The sequence below is a fragment of the Buteo buteo genome, chromosome 2 (assembly GCF_964188355.1).
Source record: "Buteo buteo chromosome 2, bButBut1.hap1.1, whole genome shotgun sequence".
NCBI classification, from domain to species: Eukaryota; Metazoa; Chordata; class Aves; order Accipitriformes; family Accipitridae; genus Buteo; species Buteo buteo.
In genome coordinates, this window is record NC_134172.1 from 56,568,994 (window position 1) to 56,593,277 (window position 24,284).

Consider the following 24,284-nt stretch of genomic DNA (forward strand, 5'->3'; position numbering starts at 1 on the left):
GCCAGACTATTAGCTTTGAGACCAGTATAAAATAGGCAACTGATGGACAAATTCTGTTCAAAGCTCATCTTTCCAATATCTGCTATTTTTCTTAATAAACAGTGTCTAAATGAGGTTGTATCAGATGGCAATCGTTGCATGATGTAAAAACAGGTATGTACAGGAAACACGTGGTTCATTTATACTCTAACCCATTAAAGTGAAAACAAACAAGAAAACACTCATCCTTCTCTAAAACTGGATTTTCTTCCTGTGGATGCTTATATGATCAGATGTCCAAATACTTAATGTGCTTACAGAAACACATTCAAGATTTTTTTACAGCTACCATCTTACACATGCTGGAACTTATGTTTGTGAGAGATCTAATTCTGCAGCACCTTAATGGGATATCACTAGAATTCTCCCCTGCTAAATTGAAAAGCAATAGAGTGGAAGAGCGCCCATAATACAGAATGTTAAAAATGACCCCAACAGTGGAGCAAAGGCAAAGATTACAAGGTATTTTTCTGTATTCTTACAAAATATTGATTATTAAAAGCATTCAAAATATATATCATACATTAGCAGTATTTTATCATAAGCTTATGAGACATCAAAAATATAATAATATTCGAATATCTGTGCCTCTGCCATACAGAGCAAACTACCTGTAATAGAAAACAGAAGTGTCAAAAAAAATGGTAAAAAGATGAACAAATGTTTTTCCTCCGATATCACAAGTTAGCTGATTTACAGTATCAGCTATGAAAAAAATGAAACAAAAACTTGGAGTGCATCTGTCTCCTTTCAAGTGCTAAAATAAGAACTGCTCAAATGTTGATGCCTCTATCGGGAAAAGAGACTGAGGAGATAGCAAGAAGAAAGGTTAAGTTTGAGATACAAGAAAAATGGTGGGATTAAAAAAAAGAGAGAGCAAAAAAGAGAGAATGCATTAGTTGAACGTGTCTGGGAACAAGCTAACATATGGAACAAACTAAATAAAACACAGTAGCCCTCATCCTCCTCCCAATTCACTCTTTTTTATTTCATAGTGAGGTTAATAATAATAGCTATTTTTTAAAGACATGGAAACAATAAGGTAAATACTAATCTAACATTTTGTCATTTTACAATCTTTTTGCTGTCACCATTTTTATTTGTTTAAAGCAAGTCACAGGAGAAAGCATCCATCCTTGAAAGACAGGCATTGCGGACAAAATGTAAGCTTGGAGAAGCCACAGAGACTCAATGAAAAGTGACTCACATCACTGTTAACAGTACTAAAATATAGTAGAGTTTTTCCACAAAGAACAAATTTAATCCCAATGGATTTGCATCCGATGTTACTTATTTACTTCCCATCACAATAATCGCAGATACTTTCCATGTGCCTAATGAAAGGGGCAAAAGAGAGCATATGCCTTGAGTAATTCTGAGCTACATGTGTACTGATTAATTAGCCATCAAGCCAAAACAGGATCAATTGTGATCCAGTGTTCACTGTAGCATGTACCTGGTTCTTGTTTTGTTCACAAGCAGTTTGTGCAAATATGAATATATTATTCACTTCTGTCATGCTTTCAATGCATCAGCTACTTCCAGCTAAAGTTATTGGGAAGTCAAAGAATCAGGAAGAGGACAGACAAAGAGAACTGCATAAACTCCACTCCTTCAGAAATCTAGCCAAACAAATTATTTAGTGAAAGTAAAAGAAGAGGGCCAGTAAGACATGTGAGAAACAGAACAACTACAGATGTGTTAGTATCTGGAATCTAGTAGCTCGTCCTTAAAAAACAGTACCAGATACACTGTTATTTAAAATTATTAACAGTTTATTGGATATCCACAGCTGCTCTTTAATAATACTAAGAAAAGAATTGCTGTCTGCTGTAAGAAGACCATGAGCATGAGTGTGCATCTACAATCTACCTACACTGAGCTTAATGGCAAATACACATGATTCCTCAAATAAAGAGAATTCATTAGGCAGAAGAAAGTGCTGCTATAATATCCAGCATTCTAATTAAAGAAATATTTTTTTGTAACTCAAAGCATTAGAATATCTGTAGGTTAATTCTAAAAATAAAAAGCTGTACTATTTGTTTGCATAATACATAAAATCCTGCAGTAGCATTACCAGCTTCTAGACAATAAAAATAAAATTAAGCACATTAACTGTATTCAAACCATTTAAAATCTCAAGCCACTCTACTTCCTAGTTCATTTTTAGTCTACTTAGTATATTAAAGCACTGTCCACAGTAGCATCATAAAAGACTAAAAGAGGATGTTTTCAGCTTTTGTAATAAAAACAGTGGGAAAACAAATTAAATTTCCTTCCTTATGTTTGTTGGGTTTTTTTAATCTTGTGCTCATTTCAATCAATCAAAGCAAGACAGTATGGTATGCAGTGACTTCTTAGCTGTAACACTATCAGACACCACAGACAATGGTGAGTGCAAGAACAACCTGATTTTCTGGGCATATCAGGGAAGAGGAATAGCTGCGTGTGTGCACACATATGAGAGAGATGCTTCCTTATTACTATCAACAAATGCAGTTTAAGTTCTATGCCACTGTTTTGGTTTTTTTGTCCATCACAGCCTAAACTTTGGAACAAGAAGAAAGAGACATTAAGATACTTTTAAACATACTGAGTGTGCCTATACCAAACATTAAAAATCCATATTTAGGAACTTAAAAGGGTAGCTATATTTGCAGAAAAAAATGAACAGCTTTAAAGTGAATTGACTGGTCTAAACTTTTACAAACACATCACCTTTGTCCTAGTACAAATATGCTTACCTGGAAAATGGTTTTGATAAAGTTTGGGTATTAAATTTTTTTAAGTTTTCAACAATAATTTTAATGTTAAAATTCTTACAATTTTGTCTCTAGTGTTTCATTGGCTAAATCCATATTAAAATAACCAGGATCATATAAAATTGGCACAAAAGACCCAAGATTGTGTTCTATAACAAATACTCTCCAAGGATTTTCTAAATATCCTAAATGCTAGTCAAAGTAGTATGACAGTGAGATCTAAGTTATTGTTACTTCCTAATGGAAAAAAATTAACTGAAATAGAAAGAACCCAGAACAACAGAGAATGTGTAGTTGTACCACCTTACAGAAGCAGGGCTGTGTTCAGTCAGGGCCACCAACAGTTTCAGAGCATACATTGGTACTGGATCTGGAGCCAGCAGAATGTGCTCATACCTGAAAGGGAAGGGGGAAAAGTGGTAGCAACAGTGAAAAAAAAAGGTCAAGAGATGTGTGTTAAAAAGTTGATGCTAAAAATACATCATTTCCCATTTCCAAACCTTATAATAACCACAATGGAAATACAATGCTGTTTGGAACTGTACAAAGCAATAAACAAGACTCAGTGTATTTTAAAACCAGCATCAGATTAACTTTAAAAGCAGCAGTAATAAAAGAACACATTATTTTTTAGAGATACACAATTATAAATATGTAATAATATATATTTATAAAACATACACATCTTTAAATTATATTAAAATATATTTATAAAACATGCATCTTGTCTATATGCATATAATTTATTTATTGATCTATATTATATATATTTTATATATTAAAAAAATCTAATCTTCAAGAGACAAGTCGAAACCAAACCTCAAAATATTAGGTAGAAGATTTATTGGGTGCTCAGCAAGACCATCAATCAACTTATATACGATTAAGCTCTGTATTTTGTTTACATAGTGATTTTTCTCAAAACAAAATATTTCATTTATGGAACACTTGCACTGAGCTTTATGTTTTATTTCAAATTTCAAAAAATATTGCTTTAACTAGAGCATACTTCCATTTTCCAAGTAATATGGAACAGAACAATATGAATACACTTCAAAAACAGCATTTCTTGAGAGTTATGGCAGTGAAGATAAAACTACAAAAAAAAAAAAAAAAAATCTGTGAAACTGTCATCGTTTAACCCCAGCTGGCAACTAAGCACCACACAGCCACTCACTCACTCCCCACCCCCACCCCCCACAGTGGGATGGGGGAGAGAATCGTGAAGAAAAAAAAAAAAAGTAAAACTCATGGGTTAAGATAAAGACAGTTTAATAGGACAGAAAAGGAAAGTAAATAATAATAATAGTAATAGAACATACAAAACAGGTGATGCACAATACAACTGCTCACCACCCACTGACCAGCCAATCCCCAAGCCACAGTGCCCCCAGGCCAACTCCCCCCAGTCTATATACTGGGCATGACATCACATGGTATGGAATACCCCTTTGGCTCATTTGGGTCAGCTGTCCTGGCTGTGTCCCCTCCCAGTTTCTTGTGCACCCCCAGCCTCTGCTGGCAGGGCAGTATGAAAAGCTGAAAAGTCCTTGACTTAGTGTAAGCACTGCTTAGCAACAACTAAAACATCAGCGTGTTATCAACATTATTCTCACACCAAATCCAAAACACAGCACTGTACCAGCTACGAGGAAGAAAATTAACTTTATTCCAGCTGAAACCAGGACACAAACGTTTCCGAATATCACCTCATGGAAATCTTGGTAAAGGAAAACAGGCTGGTGAAAACCAAAATGGACCTTGCTGTTGCTGCTAACATTCCAGTAATGCCTGCCCAACAAACAGGGCTATTTTTATTTTGTTTAAATCAACATTATTCTGGACAGCAATAGGATACAGTGATGGAAGAGAGAAAGATGTATGTAAGCATAAAACCCCACAGACTCAGCCATGTCAAAATACCATCTTTGATTACAAACAGTGCTACTTTAAACATGTGAAAGTAATAGAATTGGAAGCATAAACCTCTTCATTTGTAAAAGAAAAACCATGAAGAATTAATCAAGTACAAATTAAAGGATAATCTGCAGGAAAATGTGATAGGTTATCATGTTTTGTGCAACAAAATGCTTCCACTACATTTTTTTCTTTTTGTGTTCTGATGGGGGGAGGGAGTGGAATCAAGCGAATAACCAAGAATTTTACTTCACATCTTGAGATCCCTAGTGCTGCCTGAACAGAGGAATCCAGATCACTTCCCACCACCTGGGTGTTGGCATGTACCCTACTGTGTGCCAGCTATTCTCTGGAATTAAGATCCCCTCTCCCTGGGCACCACACCTCAGCACTCCAATTTAACACAGGAAGGAAATCTAGAAGGAGATGTGGTGCTTTCTGTCCAAGTCTCCAATCTGGACAACTCTACAATGAGGAGGGTGAAGCACACCAGCTGTGCAGTCTTGATGTAGCTCCTTCACAGCGGCTAACACAAGCACGCAGCCTACGGGCAACGTGTCGTGACTACTACGTATTAGCTGGAATGTGCTGCTGTATAGTTGCAAACCACATCAGAGAATCTACACAATTAACCAAATAGAAGTCAGTGTTGGCTTCATGTCTTCAGTTACTAAAATCTCTCCTTTACAAATAACAGATAAGAGTTCCTGAAAGACAAGTATTTCTCACTGGTGATTAAAAAGTCCCTTTCTTCATAAAAGAAGAAAATACTGTAATGCATTAGTAGACACCGATCCTGGTGTCTACATGCAAGCAATACATATTCCTACCAAACATAATGGAACTATTTGCATTTTTTTTGCAGAATTCATGACTAAATCTTTTAAGGCAAGCAAAGATGCTATCAGATGACCCAGGTGCCAGAATTCATCTGCACACTGCAGAAGACATGGGTTTAAGTCTCCAAAATGGTAATTCCTAATAGTAATAATGAACGAATCAGCCATGCTAGCTTAAAAATCTGACACTTGGCAATATACTTTTTTTATTAGAAACACATCAATACCTTCCCTAAATGTGGTCCACTTAAAACAATTTTAAGGCTTCTATGTATTACATTTGAAAGAGACTTACTATTGTGCACACTAAGCATCCTAATTCCTCGAGGTTCAATTAAAAAAAATCAGTCTCACTTTACTTCCTTTTACTGTAAACTCTATTCCCCCCCTCCCACAAGATAACACTAGTAAAGGATATTTCTAAAGGAAGGTGCAGTGATCCATCAAGCCAAATACCACATGAGAAAATGCAGATTATTAAAGTCAATGTCTTAGCAATTAATATAAACACATTGCCTGAGTAAAGGTCATTAGGAGCTACAAATACATGAATCTTCTCTGAAGGGAAAATATTCTGTGCTTCAGATACTTTGTTAAATGAATGAGTTCATCCAATGATAACCTTGCTACTTCAAAACACAAATCAGTTTAGTAATGATAGTTTTAGAGAACATTTTATAAGGGTTATGTAAATTAGAGGTACTACACTGGAAGGAGTTATTTTGTCAATCTTTTTTATAAGCAATCATGACAAGAGGACCTAAAGATTTGGGGATATGGATTCTCTTAAGCTCTTAAAAAAGTCTGGACATTTTATCTACAAGTATCCTGGACTTCGTACTTGCAGAACTGGCTTGGCAGTCTACCAAGAACAAGCTACATAATCTTTCAAATGAAATAAAACTTTATTTACACATTCCTCTCATTTTGCTGGTTCTGGCTCAAATTTCAAATCATATATAATTAGGAATATTAAGAAGTAAATGAAAAAGAGCTGAAGTTTCAATTTCTGATAAAAAAACCTGGATATGTAACAGAAAGCTTGTATTCGTTTTCTATAGCTGAAAGTTTCATTTTGGTTATGAAACACTCAGGCAACTAACCTTTCAGTGAACTGAAATTTAATTAAGCTATTTCATTCAATTCAATCAAAATCCTATGAGGAAGTTAACTTTCTGATCTACTAATGCACAAATATTTAAGGGAATTACCATTTTATTGATGATGCAGAAGATGAGGAAAAAATATTAAATACTGCATTCCTGCATTTATCTCAAAATAAAGACCATTTATATTTCATGCATAGTGACCAAAATTCTATTTCCTGGGTCAGTTTTACATTTAAACAAATTAATTTGCAGAAGGTATTTATAGGAATGAAATATATACACAAATGAGTATCATTATAACCTTTGTTAAAAAGACCATCACATGTTAAACCCAGATGTCCCTCCCTTCCATACTCAACAGCTCTCAGTTCTTAAAAAGTAAAATCAAAAGGGGTTGAAATACCTACTTCCCCAGACTGCCCACGAACAAGCAGCTATTGCATGCCTCTCCTTTTCACTGTCCTCCAGCTGAGTCACACTCTGTCCCATCCTTTGTCCAGCAACAGCAAACATCAGCAAAACAACATCAACTAAACAACATCAGCAAACACCTCTTCAGCCTGCAAACACAATCTACTTGTCTCTTTACTTTCTATCTCAGAGGTTTCAAGTAACTCTTACTTCTTGGGATAGAGCTTTACATTATCTTTACAAGTAGGTTACACCGAATCTTAGACCTCCCTTCTCCTTAGATTTAGGCCAGACCCCTTTGCATCCATATAAAGCTTCTTTTGAGAACTGTAGAGAGTGTATGACCTCCCATCAATATTTTCTTACCTATGCCTAGAACACTGCTGAACAAAACTTACCTTTTGTGTCTTTTTTGACATCCAAAGCAGGTGCTTTGGTCTCTTCCTAGTTTCTTTTTGAGTCTTCTCCAAACTGAGTTGTGAGGCTTTCAAGTCAAAACCGAGTTTGAGTTTTCTTTTCTGCAGAAAATCCTCAAACCCTCCCTGCTTTTTGTTCCCTCTGTGCCTTCTTGCACTGATCACCTGCTCCCCAGAGGTGAACATATTTACTAGGGGTTGGCTAAACTCACAGGTTCAAGTAATGTATTAAATATGCAGACACTAGTTAACTCTTTCTGAATCATTACAAGTTTTACATACTGTTTTACTATGCTCCTAAGCTAGAGTAAAAATTTTTTATATAAAGTTCCAATATATTCCAAATATCATAAACTTCAATATTTATTTTCTTGAGATAATCTCAAATGGTTTTCCAAATACAAGCGTCATCATCTGTACTAGTGAGATAAAGGAACAGACTCAGGAAACACTGAAAGCCTGGAACCAAGATACTGAGCTGCTGCAAGAGCCCTTTTTCATACATCTACAATGCAATGCACGCAGATAGCACAGGTGAAGTCCCCAAAGTAGGATCATACTTAGTCTTAGATCAAAAAGCCCTGCCACTCAATTGAGTTAATTAGCTTGGAGACAGGCGTATACTTGCTGTTTTCATTCTAGTTTGTAACTAGCATGACACCGACACCCACCCACCCAACCCCCCCTCACCCACTCCACCCCCTCTAGTTCAATGAGAAACATTTTACAAGATGGGCATGTCTGCCAAGGGCAACTTTCAGAGCAAGGACAGAACTTGGTCCCGCTTGACTCCAGGTCTCTTCCCCTATCGGAAGAAAATTATCTGACAGCTTTTAATAATGCATATACTCTATTTTAAAAATAATATTTCCAGTTTGCATTTGAATTCATATTGATAAATTCTGTATTTCCCAGAGGAAAAAAATAATGTGAAGAAAGGTGTGAAAATAAGCTTCTCCGTAGAGCTCTACAATTTCCTTCCCATTCTCTCTCACAGAGAAAAGATTATACATCTTGCATATACAGAACTTTGGTTCTCATACTATAAGAACATTAGTCAATTAGCAAGAGAGTCTTATTTTGGGGGAAGGCACTGTGCTTCTAATCATAATCCAGCATTCATTTCTCTACCATTCTGCCACTTACTTAATGTAGGGGTGGGGAACAATTTTCTCACTTAGGGCAGCTAAGTATTTACAATTATTAACTTTTGAGGGTGACGCATTAAAATACACTGTAACATTATTAGAATAATGTGAAAGATATTACTGTACTCCTCTTGTGTTTGTGCTTTCCTTCCCGCTACTCACAGATGTTATCAGCTCACAGTATGTACATGCATAAAACACAGAGAGCTGTCTTTACGCCTACCTGCAAGTCAGTTTAAAATGACAGGCCTCATTTCACCATAAACCATATAAATGAAGTTCCAGGCCACATCTGGCCCACAGGCTGTAGTTTCATCTACTCTGCTGTAGGGTTTTTCTGCTGCTTGGAGCAGCAGGAAAGGACAGTGATTTAGAGGCAATAACCCCTGGGTGGATCATGGAGGACTAATCCATCCTGTACTATTCCTTTTTGAAAAATTATATGCCATTCCATATGACTTCAGAACATCTTACATGAGGGCACAATATCCAAAATAGACAAAAAGATGTTGCTGTTAGAATGTTCTGACTTCATTAGTGGAACAAAGAGGAGTATTTAAATCACAGCCCAAAAGCTAGGGGAAACTTGTTTCAGTACAAGAGTAGCCAGAGGCACAGTATCAGAAATGAGTGTCACAGAGAAGCTGTGTTTTTGTTGTATATGACAAAGTACTAAATAAAGCTAGGAGAGAGATGTTGGGCAGAGAACTCTGGCAGCAGTTAACTATTTCTCTTTTCGTTTTGCCATTTAAACATAAAAAGGGTAGTACAAACAAATACGCTGCCAAAATGGACCAAGTATCAAGTTAGTCCCGATTACAGGAGCAATATTATACTTACTGAGGCAGCAATGAATCTCTAATGAGAGACAGAAGCTTGCTGTTTGAGTCAGGTCTCTCCCCTTTCTCCTCAGCCATGACCTCGTGGTTTAAAAGCAGTGATGTGGTTTCTGAGAGCAACCGCAAGCTGAAGAGTCTCCATTCCACTTGAAAATAAAGGTGCCAAGAATGTGACCACACTGGAGTCTAATTAAAACAAAATGTGGAATTCATGGAAACTGTAGTTGATGTGGCCATATACTTACCATTCTGACTGTGGACCAAAGAAACTAGTGGTGGGAAGATACAGTCTTCAACCTAAAACAGAGAAGTAGAAAGATCTGGCTTAAATTATTCAAAAAAAAATAGAACAGAGATACACTATCATCTATGTTTATTCCACTGCTAGAGCCCTTAATCAAAGAGGGCTGGAATAATCATGGAAATTCATCCATAATCACTCTTACAAAGCAACCAAGTTCCCTTTTCTCTAGTAACTTGTCATAAAGTTACAGACAGTAATGTACTTTTACATATAAGCCAACAGTAACTTTGATATAATTCATTGAGAGTGAATTGTAAATTAAAATACAGAATTCAGTGCAGATGTCAGATATTAAGAAAAAAGAGTATTAGAATATCTATTAATCCTGATGCTTTAATCCATAAACAAACCATCAAATAGAGTTCAGAAGAAACATCCTCCTAAAACAAGCCTGCGTAGAACTAAAATACATCAGGAAAGATGTACTACCTCTAATGAAATATCCTTAAGCTTAGTAGAGAGTCTTGATAAAATTTTAAATTCTACCATTCTGGTAATACACAGTCTTCCATTAAAATTTAAATTAGCAGATTTAAGATTTGAAACATGAGAAAAAATAATCCAGTCAACTCTTTATTGTCCATGAATGTATTGTTACAATTAATCATCTGTCGCAGGACTAGTCATCTTAGTTCGATCCGAAATCAACTTATGGTAAACTAGGCTATAACTCAGTTCTATATATCTAATATTACAAAAATAGTGTATTATTACTATTCTCTATAAAAAAATGAATTGCTAAATCTTAAGTCATTGGTAAAATATAGCTTATTTAGACAGGACATGCTTTGGTTTTGTGGAAAGGATGGATGGACAGCCCTACAATTTTTAAGTATGCATCATGGATACACAGCTTGTCCTTGGACTTATTTATACAAATAAAATTACTGTGTAGTTTCTCACTATGCCATGGACGGGATTGGGTGTAACAAGCCTGCATTACAATCCCCCATGTGTTTTCTTTTAGTGATTAATAGTGGAAGATAGAATTTCTCTAGATTTATGCAGCTACTAAGCTATTAAGAAACATCTATAGAAGCTGGAAGTATATATGAAAAGGGGTCACTAAACAAAGTTACCATCTAGTCAGCAATAACTACAATTAGCAACTATTTCACTGCTGGTTGGTGGTCTCTGTTAAATGAATCTCTGACATTAAGGGACTAATTTAGTCCAGCTTTTTTTCCACTTCTGAAAAAACTACCAAAAGTGCCTTTGTTACATACTTAATTACATACTTTGTTACATACATAAAAGAGGTAAAGGACTCTGCCCGAGGTATGGAAGTCAAACTACTCTTGCAAGTATAAATAGCCTTTACGCCTGTATAGGCAATGCTATATATCATAGATGTAGTGACTTCTGTAATACTTAATAATTTTGAAATACTTCAAGGTCTTTTCACATAATATGCAATAAGATAAATAACAGAACTACATTGCACTCCAACAACCCCATTAGTGCAGGTTTCTGAACTGTTCGACAAATGGTAATTTATTACTTATAACACACCTGTGAGGTAGGATTAAAAAAAAAAAAAAAAAAAAAGTATGTACTTAAGGTCTTTCAGTCCAAAAAAACCAGTTCAAACTACTGCAATGCTTCTCAAATGAAGAGGCACATTTAAGTGGTAAATTAAAGATGTGAGACTGAAAAGAGACAAAAAAGCAGCTCTTGTCTGAAGCAATGTAGGGACTCAGAATATTATGAATCACTCAGCAGCAGCAGCATTGACTCAGACTGATACCAATTAAGATGGCAGTATACAGCAGTATAATGCAACTTCACTTTCTAAAACTTCAAATCTTCTTTCCCTTTCACCTAGTATTAACAGTAGTCTTTCCACATTAGTGAATGTAGTTAAGCCAGTTGTCTTTTCTAAGATAAACAGGTTTTAAACTGTCATTGCAAAGAAGGTTCTTTAGGTCTTGAATAATTGTGGTAGCTTTTTCTGACCTTTTCCGATATGAACCTCAATTTTGGCAAACTGTTTAGAATGGAATTCTCCATAGCAGATGTTTGCTTCATGTCAGTTCGGTGCGGTGGGGAGATCAAGTAAATGAAGCACTAATCCTACGGAAAATTATTTTGTAATGCAAGTACATATCAGAATTCACATGCTGAAGGGAGAAGCAAGTATTAAATTGTATGTGAACCTTAAATCAGATACTTGGTAACTCTGCAACCCTCATAATCTCTCCATGCCATTTGGGTCACTCTTTTTACTAATGTGCACACAAATTTGTAAACAAGATATGAACTAAGCAAGTAATTATTGAGGTGAAATAAACTGAAGTGTAATGGTACCTAAAATATTTTTAATAAACTCACCAGTGAATTGCAGAAGTTTCTGTAAGTTATGTATACAGAAGCATGGTTTTAGTATTTTGGCATTTTCAAGAGGGATTGAAACTAATAGAAGAATACTCAAACAAGGATTCTTTTTTTCTTCTTTTAAATGACTGCTGACATCTACATGGAATCAAATCTCCATATATGCATGAAGGTAGGCAGATATTTTTCTTGTCTGAGTCTTTATGACTAAGATTGCTTACAAAAGAAAGTGAGAAATATTCTTAAAGCCTAAACAGACTAGATTGAATATGATCATAGCTATATCTGGGTTTCTACCATCTTCTAAATCGCCTGATACCCAGTTCATGATAAATCCCTAACTGCACAAAGCCACCATTGTATAGTTCTGTAATGATGGCATTCAAAGGCTATGCTGCCACAACTCTGCTGTTATCAGTAACCAAAACAGGAATGAAATACTAGAAGCTTCCATAGACACTATAGTCACATCTCCCAGCTATAATACACATGTACAGGACTGAACAAAAATGTACTCAAACCTGGTAATCCTGTTTCTGACAACTGGAAAGGAGTTGAAAGAGTAAGAGAAACAGACCAAGCATAAAGCACAACTCTAGTTTCTAGTAAAGTAACTCTTGAGTTAAGAAAACTCGTATACTGATGCTGTATCTGTATTTTTGCATTTAATAATGCTTACTAGCCTTTTCTCCCATATATTTGTCAAAACCTATTTTAAATGTATTTATACGTTTAGCATGTGCAAAACCTATGGCACTGAATTCCACACTTGAATTATGCCTTATGAAAAGGCACTTCCTTGTTTATTTTAAAGCAGCTAAGTTGATACCCACTTATTTTATGAAAACCATTAATAATTATTTCCAATTCATCTTTCCCATGCCATTCATAATTCTATACTCTTTCTCGTTTCCAAGCTGAAGTTCTTGTCTACTCAGTCCCTCCTCACATCATCAAGCTGTACTATTTCTTGTTAAGCTTCATTCCTTTAGAAGTGAATGACCACAACTGCATTCAGTATTCAACGCTTGAGGGCACCACGGACTTACCATGGCATAGTGATGTTTTCTGCTTTTTTGTCTGATCTTCTACCAGTCATTTCTAATAATCTAGTTGTCTTTCTGATTACTGCTGAGTATAAAGCTATCATTTTCATAGAAAAATAACGCTAAAAGATCTCTAGAACAGTTGCGAGTAGTTTAGAGCCTGACACTGCATATGCATAGTTGGAATGATTTTCCCCATGTGTGTCGCTTGACATTTATCAATATTGAACTGCACGTCATTTTATTGTCATTTCACTCAATATCTCGAAACCTTCTGCAAGTCTTCTGTCAGTTTTAATTCTCACTACTGTGAATAATTTAGTGTCAGTCAGTTCTGCCACCTCCCTATTCATTCCCTTTACTGGATTAGTTATAAATAGCATATGTTGCAACACAGATCTCTGTAAGGCACCATTCTTAATATACCTATTTTTTTTAAAACTGATTTCTATTCTCTACTTAGTAAATTTTAACTAGTTAGAAGAAGTTGATCTGTCAGAGGGTAAGAGGGAAGAGCCACTGATGGATTTGAAAAGTCTTCGGTGCATGACTCTCAAAGTTTTGGAAAATCCAAGTATACTGTCCAAAACCAGAACATCTGTCCCCATAATGTTCACTGACTTCTGCAAGAAAAACTCTACTAGTGAGGTATGAGCACTGAGGAAAAGCTATACTCACTTTTCTACAGTATTTTATTACTTAGAAAAATCAGATCTTTTGAAAACAAGGCACAATTTTAATGGAAATTATTCTGGAAAGTCTGTATGTTACTTTAACCCCCAAAAGCCACGGTTTCAGAGTGGTTAAGTATTCACCAGCTACTAGGAGGGGCTTGAAAGAGAAAACTAATTTCAGTCCTTCTCTGCTTGTTTCCATTCTTCAGGAGATGTCAGACACAAGGCCTGCACCCTAAATAAATGAGCCTGCTTTGTTAGAAACAAACAAACATTGCCTCAGCTTTACTTAACCTCACTGTGCAAAATCCAAGCTCCACAAGTATCCACTAAAAAGCAGTTATAACACCACAAGGGCTCACAGTGGAAGGATCCAATACACTAAATCCCTATTTAGCAGGAGGTAGCCCCTCAGAATGACGATGGAGAACTAAAGTTCCATTCACTTGTGGTAGACAGCAAGGATGAATTCACTGAACTTACCTTAATGTGGTTAATATTAACGACCTAAAGAAATCTGTCCCTTGATTAAAACTGAGTTTCAGAGGTCTTCAAAGCAGTGCTTAAGACCAAAGTCTTGACATTTGGTGTTACACTGGGTGGACAGAAAAAGTAAGCAGGCTTAAAGCCTGTTCCAGTAGCATTTGTGAGCCATGCTGTTCAAGTGAAAATCAGACCCCAGAATTAAACTTACATAAAGAAATCACACTATCCATTCCATGTAGCTATCATATCCAAACTCACAAGTTACTAAGCCCACTACTTTACTTCCAGGGATTTTCTAGAGGTATCTGGTTCTTTTCAGTGTGCATATGTTTAACTTACAATTACGCAGAAATACCTTTTCCTTATCCACTATTCAAAGCAGAGCATACCAAAGCAAAGACCATCCAGCTCCCAAACCCTTTTTTTCCAGTCACATGTAAGATCCACAACATCCAACATCACCTTGACATTTATTCTCATTAAAATTCCACATACAAAGTTATTGCTGAAAGTGACCATGGAATTAAGATCATGCTGCCTTCAAATTTCTTAAAGCATTTGCTGGAGGCACAGCATGCTCCTCAATGTTTTAATATTGCCAGTAATCTCTCAGAATGTAATAGAAAAAATAATCTAATGCATCTTAGAATGAACTGGGGAGAAGGATGACATTTCTTAACTTTTTTCGAAAAGTCTTCAGAACTTCAGAATCTTCATTGAGGGTTTGGCTTTGGCTTTTTTTTTTTTTTCTTTTTTCTCCTTACTTCTGGGAAGAGACAGCACTGACTGACTGACTTAATGTCAGTACAGAACTGGTTTCACAAAAAAGTCTCATTTCATGTGGATTAGCTTAATGGACAGAAAGCCACATGGGGTGTAGAATTTTAATCTACTTGAAAAGGGAAAGTGATTGAAGAAATGCTGTACAATATGTTCATACACTGACAAAATTAAGGTGTCAGTGGTTAGATCAGAACAGACTGGATGAAGAACGCCACTGATGCTGAATCAAGAAAAGTCTAAGATTAGCAGAAAAAAGCACTTGCAGAAGTTTCTAACCCTTGTGTTGTCATCTTTGGTGAAAATATTGTCAACTAGTAGATTTCTATGTCTTGCTGCTTTTCCCCTGTGTTCCCATCAACCAACTAATCATGTTCAGGGTGCTTTTATTTTAGCCTGATTTTTAAAAATAATTTTAAAACCTTGAGGAGGAGAATCACTGCTGACAAACTTTTGCCTCAACTAGAGAACTTTCATGCTTCAGGTAAAACATCATCTGTGCAGTAGACAGATCATTTTTAGGAGCTAGTTAGAGTATAGAAAGGACTCCCATAGGAACTGCCTGCCATCATGAACCTCATCACTGCTCAAAGTGCTCTGAATTAGCATATGTCCTTTTTTCAGGCAAATAAATATACTTAACAGAGAAAAGAAAAATGCAAATGATACAGTCAGCATGGAATTCTTCCAGTTAATTATATCTAAACCTTTACCAAAATTTGAAAATAAATATTATTATAACATTTATTATCCGAATTTAATAAATACTTTTCCAGTTTTGGTACATGGAGGAAACAGGCAGTTGGACTTGTGTCAGTTTAAGAACCCGGGGTTTATATTGCATTCTGGTCTATAGAGACTCTTCTTGATGGCCTTCACCATCATAGTTGTGTACCTGAAAATCTACAGTTTTGTCAAAATTTGCCAAGTCACACTTACTGTTAGTCTTTATATCTTGTAAAAATGCACACAACTGCATGCAGAATGAAATTACTGCTCACTACTGGTTTTCATTTGAGCACTTTCAATTAATTTCCCTTGATTTTATCACACTTAGCAACATATAATAAAGCCAGTCCCCGCAGAAATGAATCTTCTTAATAACTGCCTTCAGGTTGATGGTAATCAGAAATTTGATCACCAAAAATCAATTTATTCAATTTTCTTTGTTCAAGGTACAAATACAAAGGCAAATCAAACATGAACTAAAACCCAGACAAGCAGTTCTTTTCTTCTCAAAGTGGAAAAGAACCTGAAACATTGCTCTTAAAATCCTATTAACTTACACAATTGCCATTGCAGCTAAACTAAAACCAGAACTGAACTGAAAAATTTACTGGTTCTTCTTGCTTAATATAACCTCACTTTTTATTAAATTCATTAAACTTTATTAGAAATGCATTTAAAATGCATTTCTGGTTAGAGACTTTAAAGCAATGTTACAGTTGTAGTGGAAAGAATGCATCCTCTCAAGAAGGTTTTGGCCTTCCCCCCCTACCCCCTCCATAAAATGCTGTTTGTAACCAACTGTGTCTAAATGAGCAAGCCAGGCGTAAGAAATCAGCCTAGGATACACATTTCACTCCAGTAAAAGAGTTTCCTATTAACCATTGTTATATGTAAATATTGATCTGGAAGCTTGAACATGACTTGCTTCAACTTTCTAAAAAAGCACCAAGTTCCACTGGGTGCTGGCATTTATATTCATAGATTCCAGTCATGCTCTGCGAGCAGCAATTAGAAGATATCCCTTGAGTAACAGCAATTCTAAAAATATTCTGTATGCATCACAGAAGATGAAGTACCACTTTCCTCTAAAGTAATGTATGCTGTACATTCAAGTATAATTAGCACACTAGACTTCGTAAATAGTATTAAACTAATTACTGTTTGCACCACTAGTGGCAGATGTGGTTAGAGATTATTAATTACAGTGGACAATTTCTTGAATTTAACATACCAAATACAAGGCAATTTATCCACTTTATTTCGTGTCTGAATGGCTATTTGCTGAATGTCAGGAGGGCTCTTTTAAATTAGGAAGAACTGTTATTTATGAAAATGAGTGAGTGAAGTAATAGATTTTCTTTTCTCAAAAAAAAAAAAAGCTGTTCATTGACAAGGATATAATTATTTTTAATAAATAGTTAATAAATTTCAAATATATAACTATTCTAAATCAGGAAAACTATTCTACAGAAGTGGCACGCGTCCTAAATTTACAAGCATTGCATAGGCAGAAGTTTTATCCCTAGCTACATAAGGTTAACTGATGTGCTCAGATGGATTTTAAATAAACATCTAAAACTTTCAACATATGTGATGAAGTAAACTGTTCCCCAGAAATTTACTTAAATAAAACTCACCTACTGCTAGCCAGAGGTTACTTAAAAGAGTGGGATAGTCATTCCCTGGCTTCAATATAATGTTCTGCTGAACGCAGGGATGGGAGCAGGGGAAGAAGAGTCGTAAAGCGGACCTGTCTCCTTGGCACTATTTTTTCAGGGAAAAACCCCCAGCCCATTAAAGTTCAAACAGCTAGAGGAATATTATTTAATGTGCTGACACAAGATATTGCAATTTCAGTAAATGTTGATGGATGTCCATAAAAAATGGTACATATTTCTGTCAATATAAGACACACTGATAATCCACAGAAGTAAAATGGTTATTTTAAAAAATTGAGGTGATTCTAGAATGATACTGTCATAATACAGTGACTTGCAGCCTGACAGGCATTTAGAGAGATATCAATAGGCAATCATACGTCAACTACATTCACATTTCTTTTCTAGAACATTGTTTGCCATATTACTTTAAAGTAAATTGAACTGTTCAGTTCTGTACTATTTCCCCTCTGACTATTAATTGGTTAGATTTTTGCACATAAGGACTATTTTCTTGAATAGCACTCTTTTGTGAGCATTAATAAAGTAAACATTAAACTTCTTTAAATTCCAATTTTTTTTATTTTACTATTTTCATTTATTAAGACTTTATAACCTAAATACCCAACTAACACACACAGCAAATAGGATTCAACTTCTAAAACCACTTAGTTTCTAAGATTACCCATTCTTACCTAGCACAATCCCTAACATCACTCATTCGTATGTATTACAATTTACTAATGCCTTTCTTGGTTTAACTGCTGTATTGAGTATGCCCTTAACCTAATTCCAATACAAACACATACATTTCAGTTTTAACTAAATCGTCACCACAGTAAGTATGGTGGGTTATATGTTTGGTGGGAATTTAGGCTCAAAAAATGCATTGGTACAGGCTACAATCATTTGTAAAACACATTCAAACATTTCAGCCTACTGATTTGCTGACAACTGTTTCACAATGTAATTGTTCTGACTTCAGCTAGCTTAGCTCACAGTAAATCATTTAACCAAAAACTTCAAAGAAAACAAATCTTAGTGGTTTAAGAAGCTTACAGTATATGTGCGTTTGGTAATTGAATTGCAATTTTTAGTAAGCAATCTGTTATGACTAAACAAAAGAAAAAAACCACCATAACTGCTATTGATGATCTCATTAGGAAGAGTAATGATGGACTGTGATCTTCAAGCCTCAGAGGTGGTCTTTCCAAGCTATGTTAAAAACATAATGACAAATAAAGTGGTGAAATTTTCACTAATATATAGCAACATAGTTGCTTGAAGGCTGAAGAAAGACTTACAGAATCAAGTGTTATATTTACATGAAAATAATTTTAAAACTGCTATTTCTAAACTTTAAGCCCTTCTCATTCTCCCTCTAACTTCTCAACTAAACATAGTAAATTGAGTCCAAATGCCTTGCTGCTGCTTTGAAAATTAAATCTCTCTATAAACAATAAGGAATCTTCCTGCCAAATAGAACCACAATACATTTTAAACCATATTTTAAACAGTTTCTAGATCTTCAAAACATTCTATTTATCAATGGAATTATCAATATTTATCAATCAATTATCCTGTAACTATTTAATTTATTGCCATACTTACGGTCAAGCGATGGATTGTCAACAAGACAGGATGCTGTGTTACTGCTTCAAAGGTTGATAAAGTAGTCTTAATCAATTCTTCTGATGCAGCTTGCCCTATTGGTAAAAATCATCATATTTCTTTACAAAATGCAACAGTTACAATGCCTGCATGTAAAAGTACTGCAATATCATAGGTTGCCTTACCTATTGCTCCATCCAAGTTTGTTTCTCCTGAATCTATGGATCTGATAAAATTCTACAGAAGAAGCAGTATTTACATTAAAATACTTTAGAAACAAAAATTAAGAAGCATAATCACTGAATAATTACACCATGGAATTCTTTAAGGGACTGTGTAAACACAAAATGTTAATGTACCTACATTAGGAAACACTGTCGTAATAATTAAGATATGAAAGACTGAAAGCATTAATGATCTAGATGTTACAACATAGAATGATCCAACCTCCCTGCCATGGGCAGGGGCACCATCCACTAGACGAGGTTGCTCAAGTTTGCAAGTCTGTAATGCTGGACACTTAAACGCAGAGTACAGTGAGGACTATTACTCTGGCTAATGTCAGGAATGATAACATTTCCAGCTAAATGGACAGTAATTAAATGTCTTTACTGTTAACAGAAAACTGTAATTGCTTAGAAGACTTTGAACTACCTTCGACATGGCTATGTTAGAATAAATCACTGAAAAGACCAAAGACCCTCCCGAAAATGCAATTTTGCTGTTATTTGTACCATCTTTTTGATCTCCATGCATACTACACACACCATGGATACAGCTACACACAGGAGAGCATACAAAAATGCATATCCTTCTATTAAAAATTACCTAAATTAGTCACCATTTTGAGGAACAGGGACAATGAAATTATTAATAATCTCGGTTAAGTAAATGTTGTACAATTAGATCCATTATTCTTTTGCCTTTTAATCTTGATTTCACTCTTGTGCTTTCACTTCTATGCATAGCTGTTTATTTCATAGGAGATGCAAAAGACATGTTATTAACATTTGCTGAAGAAGGAAGATTCTCAGCAGAATTTATAGTATGCTCTTTTTTACTAATGCAGTATTTACTACACATAGAATTTACCATGGATAAACATCTTTCTCATTTTCAACTGGCACACATATCTATTTATATGATTTAAAGCATTAAGAAAATGATGCTTGTTTTATATTTCACTATCAATTAAAATTTTGTTATTATATATTAAATTGGCAGAAGTGTCTACATGGGTTTTCTTTTTCTCAGTATGTAAGAAACATCTGAAGGATTCTTCTCTAATTAAAAATACAGTTAGAAACTAATTATATATTTCATCATTTAAATGCATCTCAGAGGCAGTCATAAAAAACAACTGCTTCTATAAAAAACCTTTTATTTTCCTGATCATTTGAAGAAAATTACAAGTTATTATCTAATTAACTTGTTTTGGAAGAGAGAAAGTTATTCTGTTTGCTCATTTAAGACAGTTTCACACCTAACCATACTCTCAAGACCAATTTGGAAAAATCAATATAGCTGGTGCACAAATCATTTTGGCTACTATTGCTTATTTCCTTAATTTTACATTAGAAACACAAGCAGTAGATGTAATTATACAAAACCCCAACTATCTGGGTTTTTTTAAGCAATGGAAAGGAACGGAGTGTGTATTCCACTACAGATGAGTCTGTGCCCTATGCACTCCATTAGGAGCCTACTATTGCCTGTGCCTTTGGGGCAGACCATGTCCTCCATGTATTTCTATTCATGGCTGAAAACATGAAAGGACTGTCCCAACTCCCTCTCAATTTCTTTGCACAACGCTACTGAAAATTACAGTGATGATGGAAACAACTTCAAAGCAGCAAGAAAAAAAATTCTCAATGAACAACAGTTACAGGAAAATAACTACTCTTTTCCTTCCAGATACCAAGCACACATCTTTCCACTCCTAATCATTTCTTATTAAGAGTAAAATTTTTGAATAAATCAGGAAAAAAAGAAAAAAAAACACAAAAAAATTGAAAGACTGACTTGCTAAAATCTTAGAGGCCTCAATTATAGCACAGTACTTTGAAAAGGTACAAGCTGATGACCAAATGTCCCTTTATGGATGTCGGTGGGAATGCTGCTAAACACAAAATTCCAGAGTAGGCTGTTGCCTGGTAGAATGGATAGTTACTCTTCCAGAAATAATTATATTAGTCATATCATAACACAGTTATATAAAATGGATACAAATTTGATATTTATCTTCCAGATATACTACTTCCCCTCCCTTTTTCATGCGTAAATTGAAATAGTATGTGTAAGTTCCTGAATTGCCTTGTTTGATGGAGACAGAAGCACAAGATGCAGGAAATATTCAGTAAAGTAATGTTCTCCTCCTTGATCTGAAAGGAAAGCTGTGCTAGTGTAACTAGGCTGAATTCCTCACTCAGTAGTTCAAGCAAGCTGGAGTAACATCAAAAGAAAACTTACATTGTACCTGGTCTGCTGTAATATTGTTGACAGAAGAATTTCACCTTCTAGAAGGTTGATCCGAAACCATTAATAAATCTACTGCCTAGTTACAAATGCTTCAAAGAGATAAAGGCTTTGTAATTCAACATCTACAGTTCTAGAATTTTTTTTCTTCATCCTAATGTTAATTTTTATACAAAAATTTTAGTAAAGCTAAATTAGACCCACATTTTCTTGGAATCAAGAGTCAAAGGAGAAAGAGAAGTGAATCTGAACAGTAAACTTTAATCTAGCTCTTTGTGGCGAAGCATTTCTTCATGCTATTGTGGAAGTAAATACCTAGTTGTCATTTATGAACTCATGCACTTAAAAGTATTCACTTAACTCTGATACGCAACTTTAGAATACACTTTTTTCTCATTTAACAGAAACAACTGTTTTCACATGAGGAAATTATGTTACAACAGTGCTACTCCATTTTTGCTATACTATCCTATGGCACAGTTAAAAAGTTCATTTTCTATTGCTAATGTCATAAATAGGTTGTAGATGTTAACAAGAAATATCTTAGCTCTGTAGCTTACAGTACTCAGCTTTTCATCAACTAAATATAGTGTAAAAGTACTAGCAAGAAGAAAAAGGTGACAAAAGGAAAGAATACTTTAAATATACATTAAATTATAATCTATCTTTCATTTGTACTCATAAAATACTAGCATAAAATTCTAGAAAGAATATTCTGTGTAATTTAAAGCTAAACTTTTCTAGTCTAAAATAAAGCACGCAGGAAATTCTCAGTTTATCAGGCATGTGCAGAGTTTCTTTATAATTGAACACAGGATAGCATATTTTCCCTTTGACCCAATAGATTACTACAGAAAATATTTTCTGATAATATATAAAGTTTGGAATATAATCAAAGCTTAACTTTTAGATTCAGAATAAAGTTCTCTCTCCCATTTACAAATTTAATGCAATTTTATTACATTAAAATAATCCCCCAAATTTTATGCATATGTGTATTTTGTAAACAAGATTTAACTCAGATGGTTATACTCACAAGTAAGGTCCCATAGTTGAAAAGAAACTCCTCTGTGACTATCTGGGGACGAAATACCTATTTGAATTTAGCAAAAGTTGAAAAATTACATTAAATGCATATCTTATGACCAGAAAAAGTAAAACATGTATTTCACAGCCATGTTAAAAAAAGAGAACAAAACATGTATTTGCTTCTATCATTAGAGTTGTCTTACAATGTGCAAAAATAAGGCTTATATCTTTAATGCTGTTACATAGCTGGAATACTCATCAACATCTCTACACATTAATAAGAGTTCTATTTTATCCATTCTGATGATGATCAGCAGAAATTAGATTTTGGGAAACCACAAGAATTTGTCCTTTGTTTAACAATTAAGGGGGGAGGGAGGACACGTGAATCTACCTGGGATGTCACAAGATGAAGCACTACAGGCATCATAGGAAGGCACATCTTCAGCTGTTTGGCCTGAACTGTTGATGGGTGTTTACGTCCAGAGACACTAGTTAGGGCAGTGAGAATGTCACCTACGCAAAACAACATTTCAGATTGATCTAACATAATTGCTTCACTAAACAGCAGCAAATGACATAAAAACATCTTTGTTCCTGTATCCTCTGTTCAATCCCATATTCTTCCTCCTGCTAAAAGTAGCGTTCATGTAACTGCATGATAAATCAGGCTGATCTAGCACTTTTCTTTCCTATCTCAGTGTTCAGCCAGGCCTATTTCCTGCTCTGGCTACAGGGATAGGTGCGCAAATGTGGCAAAATGGTGAGGATAGAAATATAAGGCAGGTGTAGAAGCAAAGATTTAATTACCCCTCTTGGCAGGGTGGACTTACACTGGCTTTAGGTGACTACATATGCATGGAATTATACTCTTGAAATTCTATGGATGCAGTTCTATTTCCAGTGAAATAAAAAGCAAATTCTCATGACTTTCAGCTGACCAAGAGCTGAGTTCACCATGATTAGTGGGTGACATAATGCTCAAACAGTATGTTTTTCCTGCAGCATAGTACCACTGGAAGAAAGAAACAAACACCCTCCCCATGCCCTTCCAAAAGAACTCCCCACCAGCTAAGCATATACACAAGTTTAACAATGACATCAGTGACCTAAAGCAACTGGAATTCTCCTATTCTCATAAAAAAAAAAAAAAAAAAAAAAGGTAGCAGTAGGTCAATGAGAGAACTTAGTTGCCTCCATAACAAACTTCAGGCACAATAATGAGGGAACAAAACTTTAATTGCAATAGTGAAAATTATACTTCAAAATTCACAAGAGACATGTACAAGTCAGGGAACATTATGCTAAATTTGTGTTACATTAACTATTGCCTCAGAAAAATAAGACCTCTTCTGCATGGGATAAAGAACAGAAGCAGCAGGAGAAAAGTCACGGCCTATATGCAAAGAAGGAAAATTCTGTCCCTATAGCTGGAAAATATTAAAAGCCAAATCCTGCCTTGAAAGAACACTTAGTATATTTTTTTCCCTAACGAGACATCTGTACAAAACTGTAAAAGGGAAATCACATAGACATTGAACAAAAAAAGGATGGGATTCAGTATTTTATATGATTTTCATGCCAGAAAAGGCCCTTCCTTTCAGAGCAAGTCACAGAGTTTATTCATGTTGAATAATACCAATGCTTTTCTTCTGCTCCCATGGAGTTCAATTTT

At 35.1% G+C, this 24,284-nt stretch overlaps 1 protein-coding gene across 1 annotated transcript in view; it reads right to left on the reverse strand.

Annotated features, from left to right (window-relative positions):
• The window catches only part of ULK4 (unc-51 like kinase 4), a 266,896-nt gene that overhangs the window by 139,953 nt on the left and 102,659 nt on the right, over positions 1–24,284 (reverse strand). The window contains exons 24-30 of the mRNA XM_075055583.1: positions 23,004–23,125; positions 22,617–22,673; positions 19,291–19,342; positions 19,106–19,200; positions 9,729–9,780; positions 9,485–9,629; positions 3,108–3,200 (exon numbers count right to left, since the gene is read on the reverse strand). Coding sequence (XP_074911684.1) covers positions 3,108–3,200; positions 9,485–9,629; positions 9,729–9,780; positions 19,106–19,200; positions 19,291–19,342; positions 22,617–22,673; positions 23,004–23,125 — 616 coding nt within the window. The remainder of the gene's footprint in view (positions 1–3,107; positions 3,201–9,484; positions 9,630–9,728; positions 9,781–19,105; positions 19,201–19,290; positions 19,343–22,616; positions 22,674–23,003; positions 23,126–24,284) is intronic.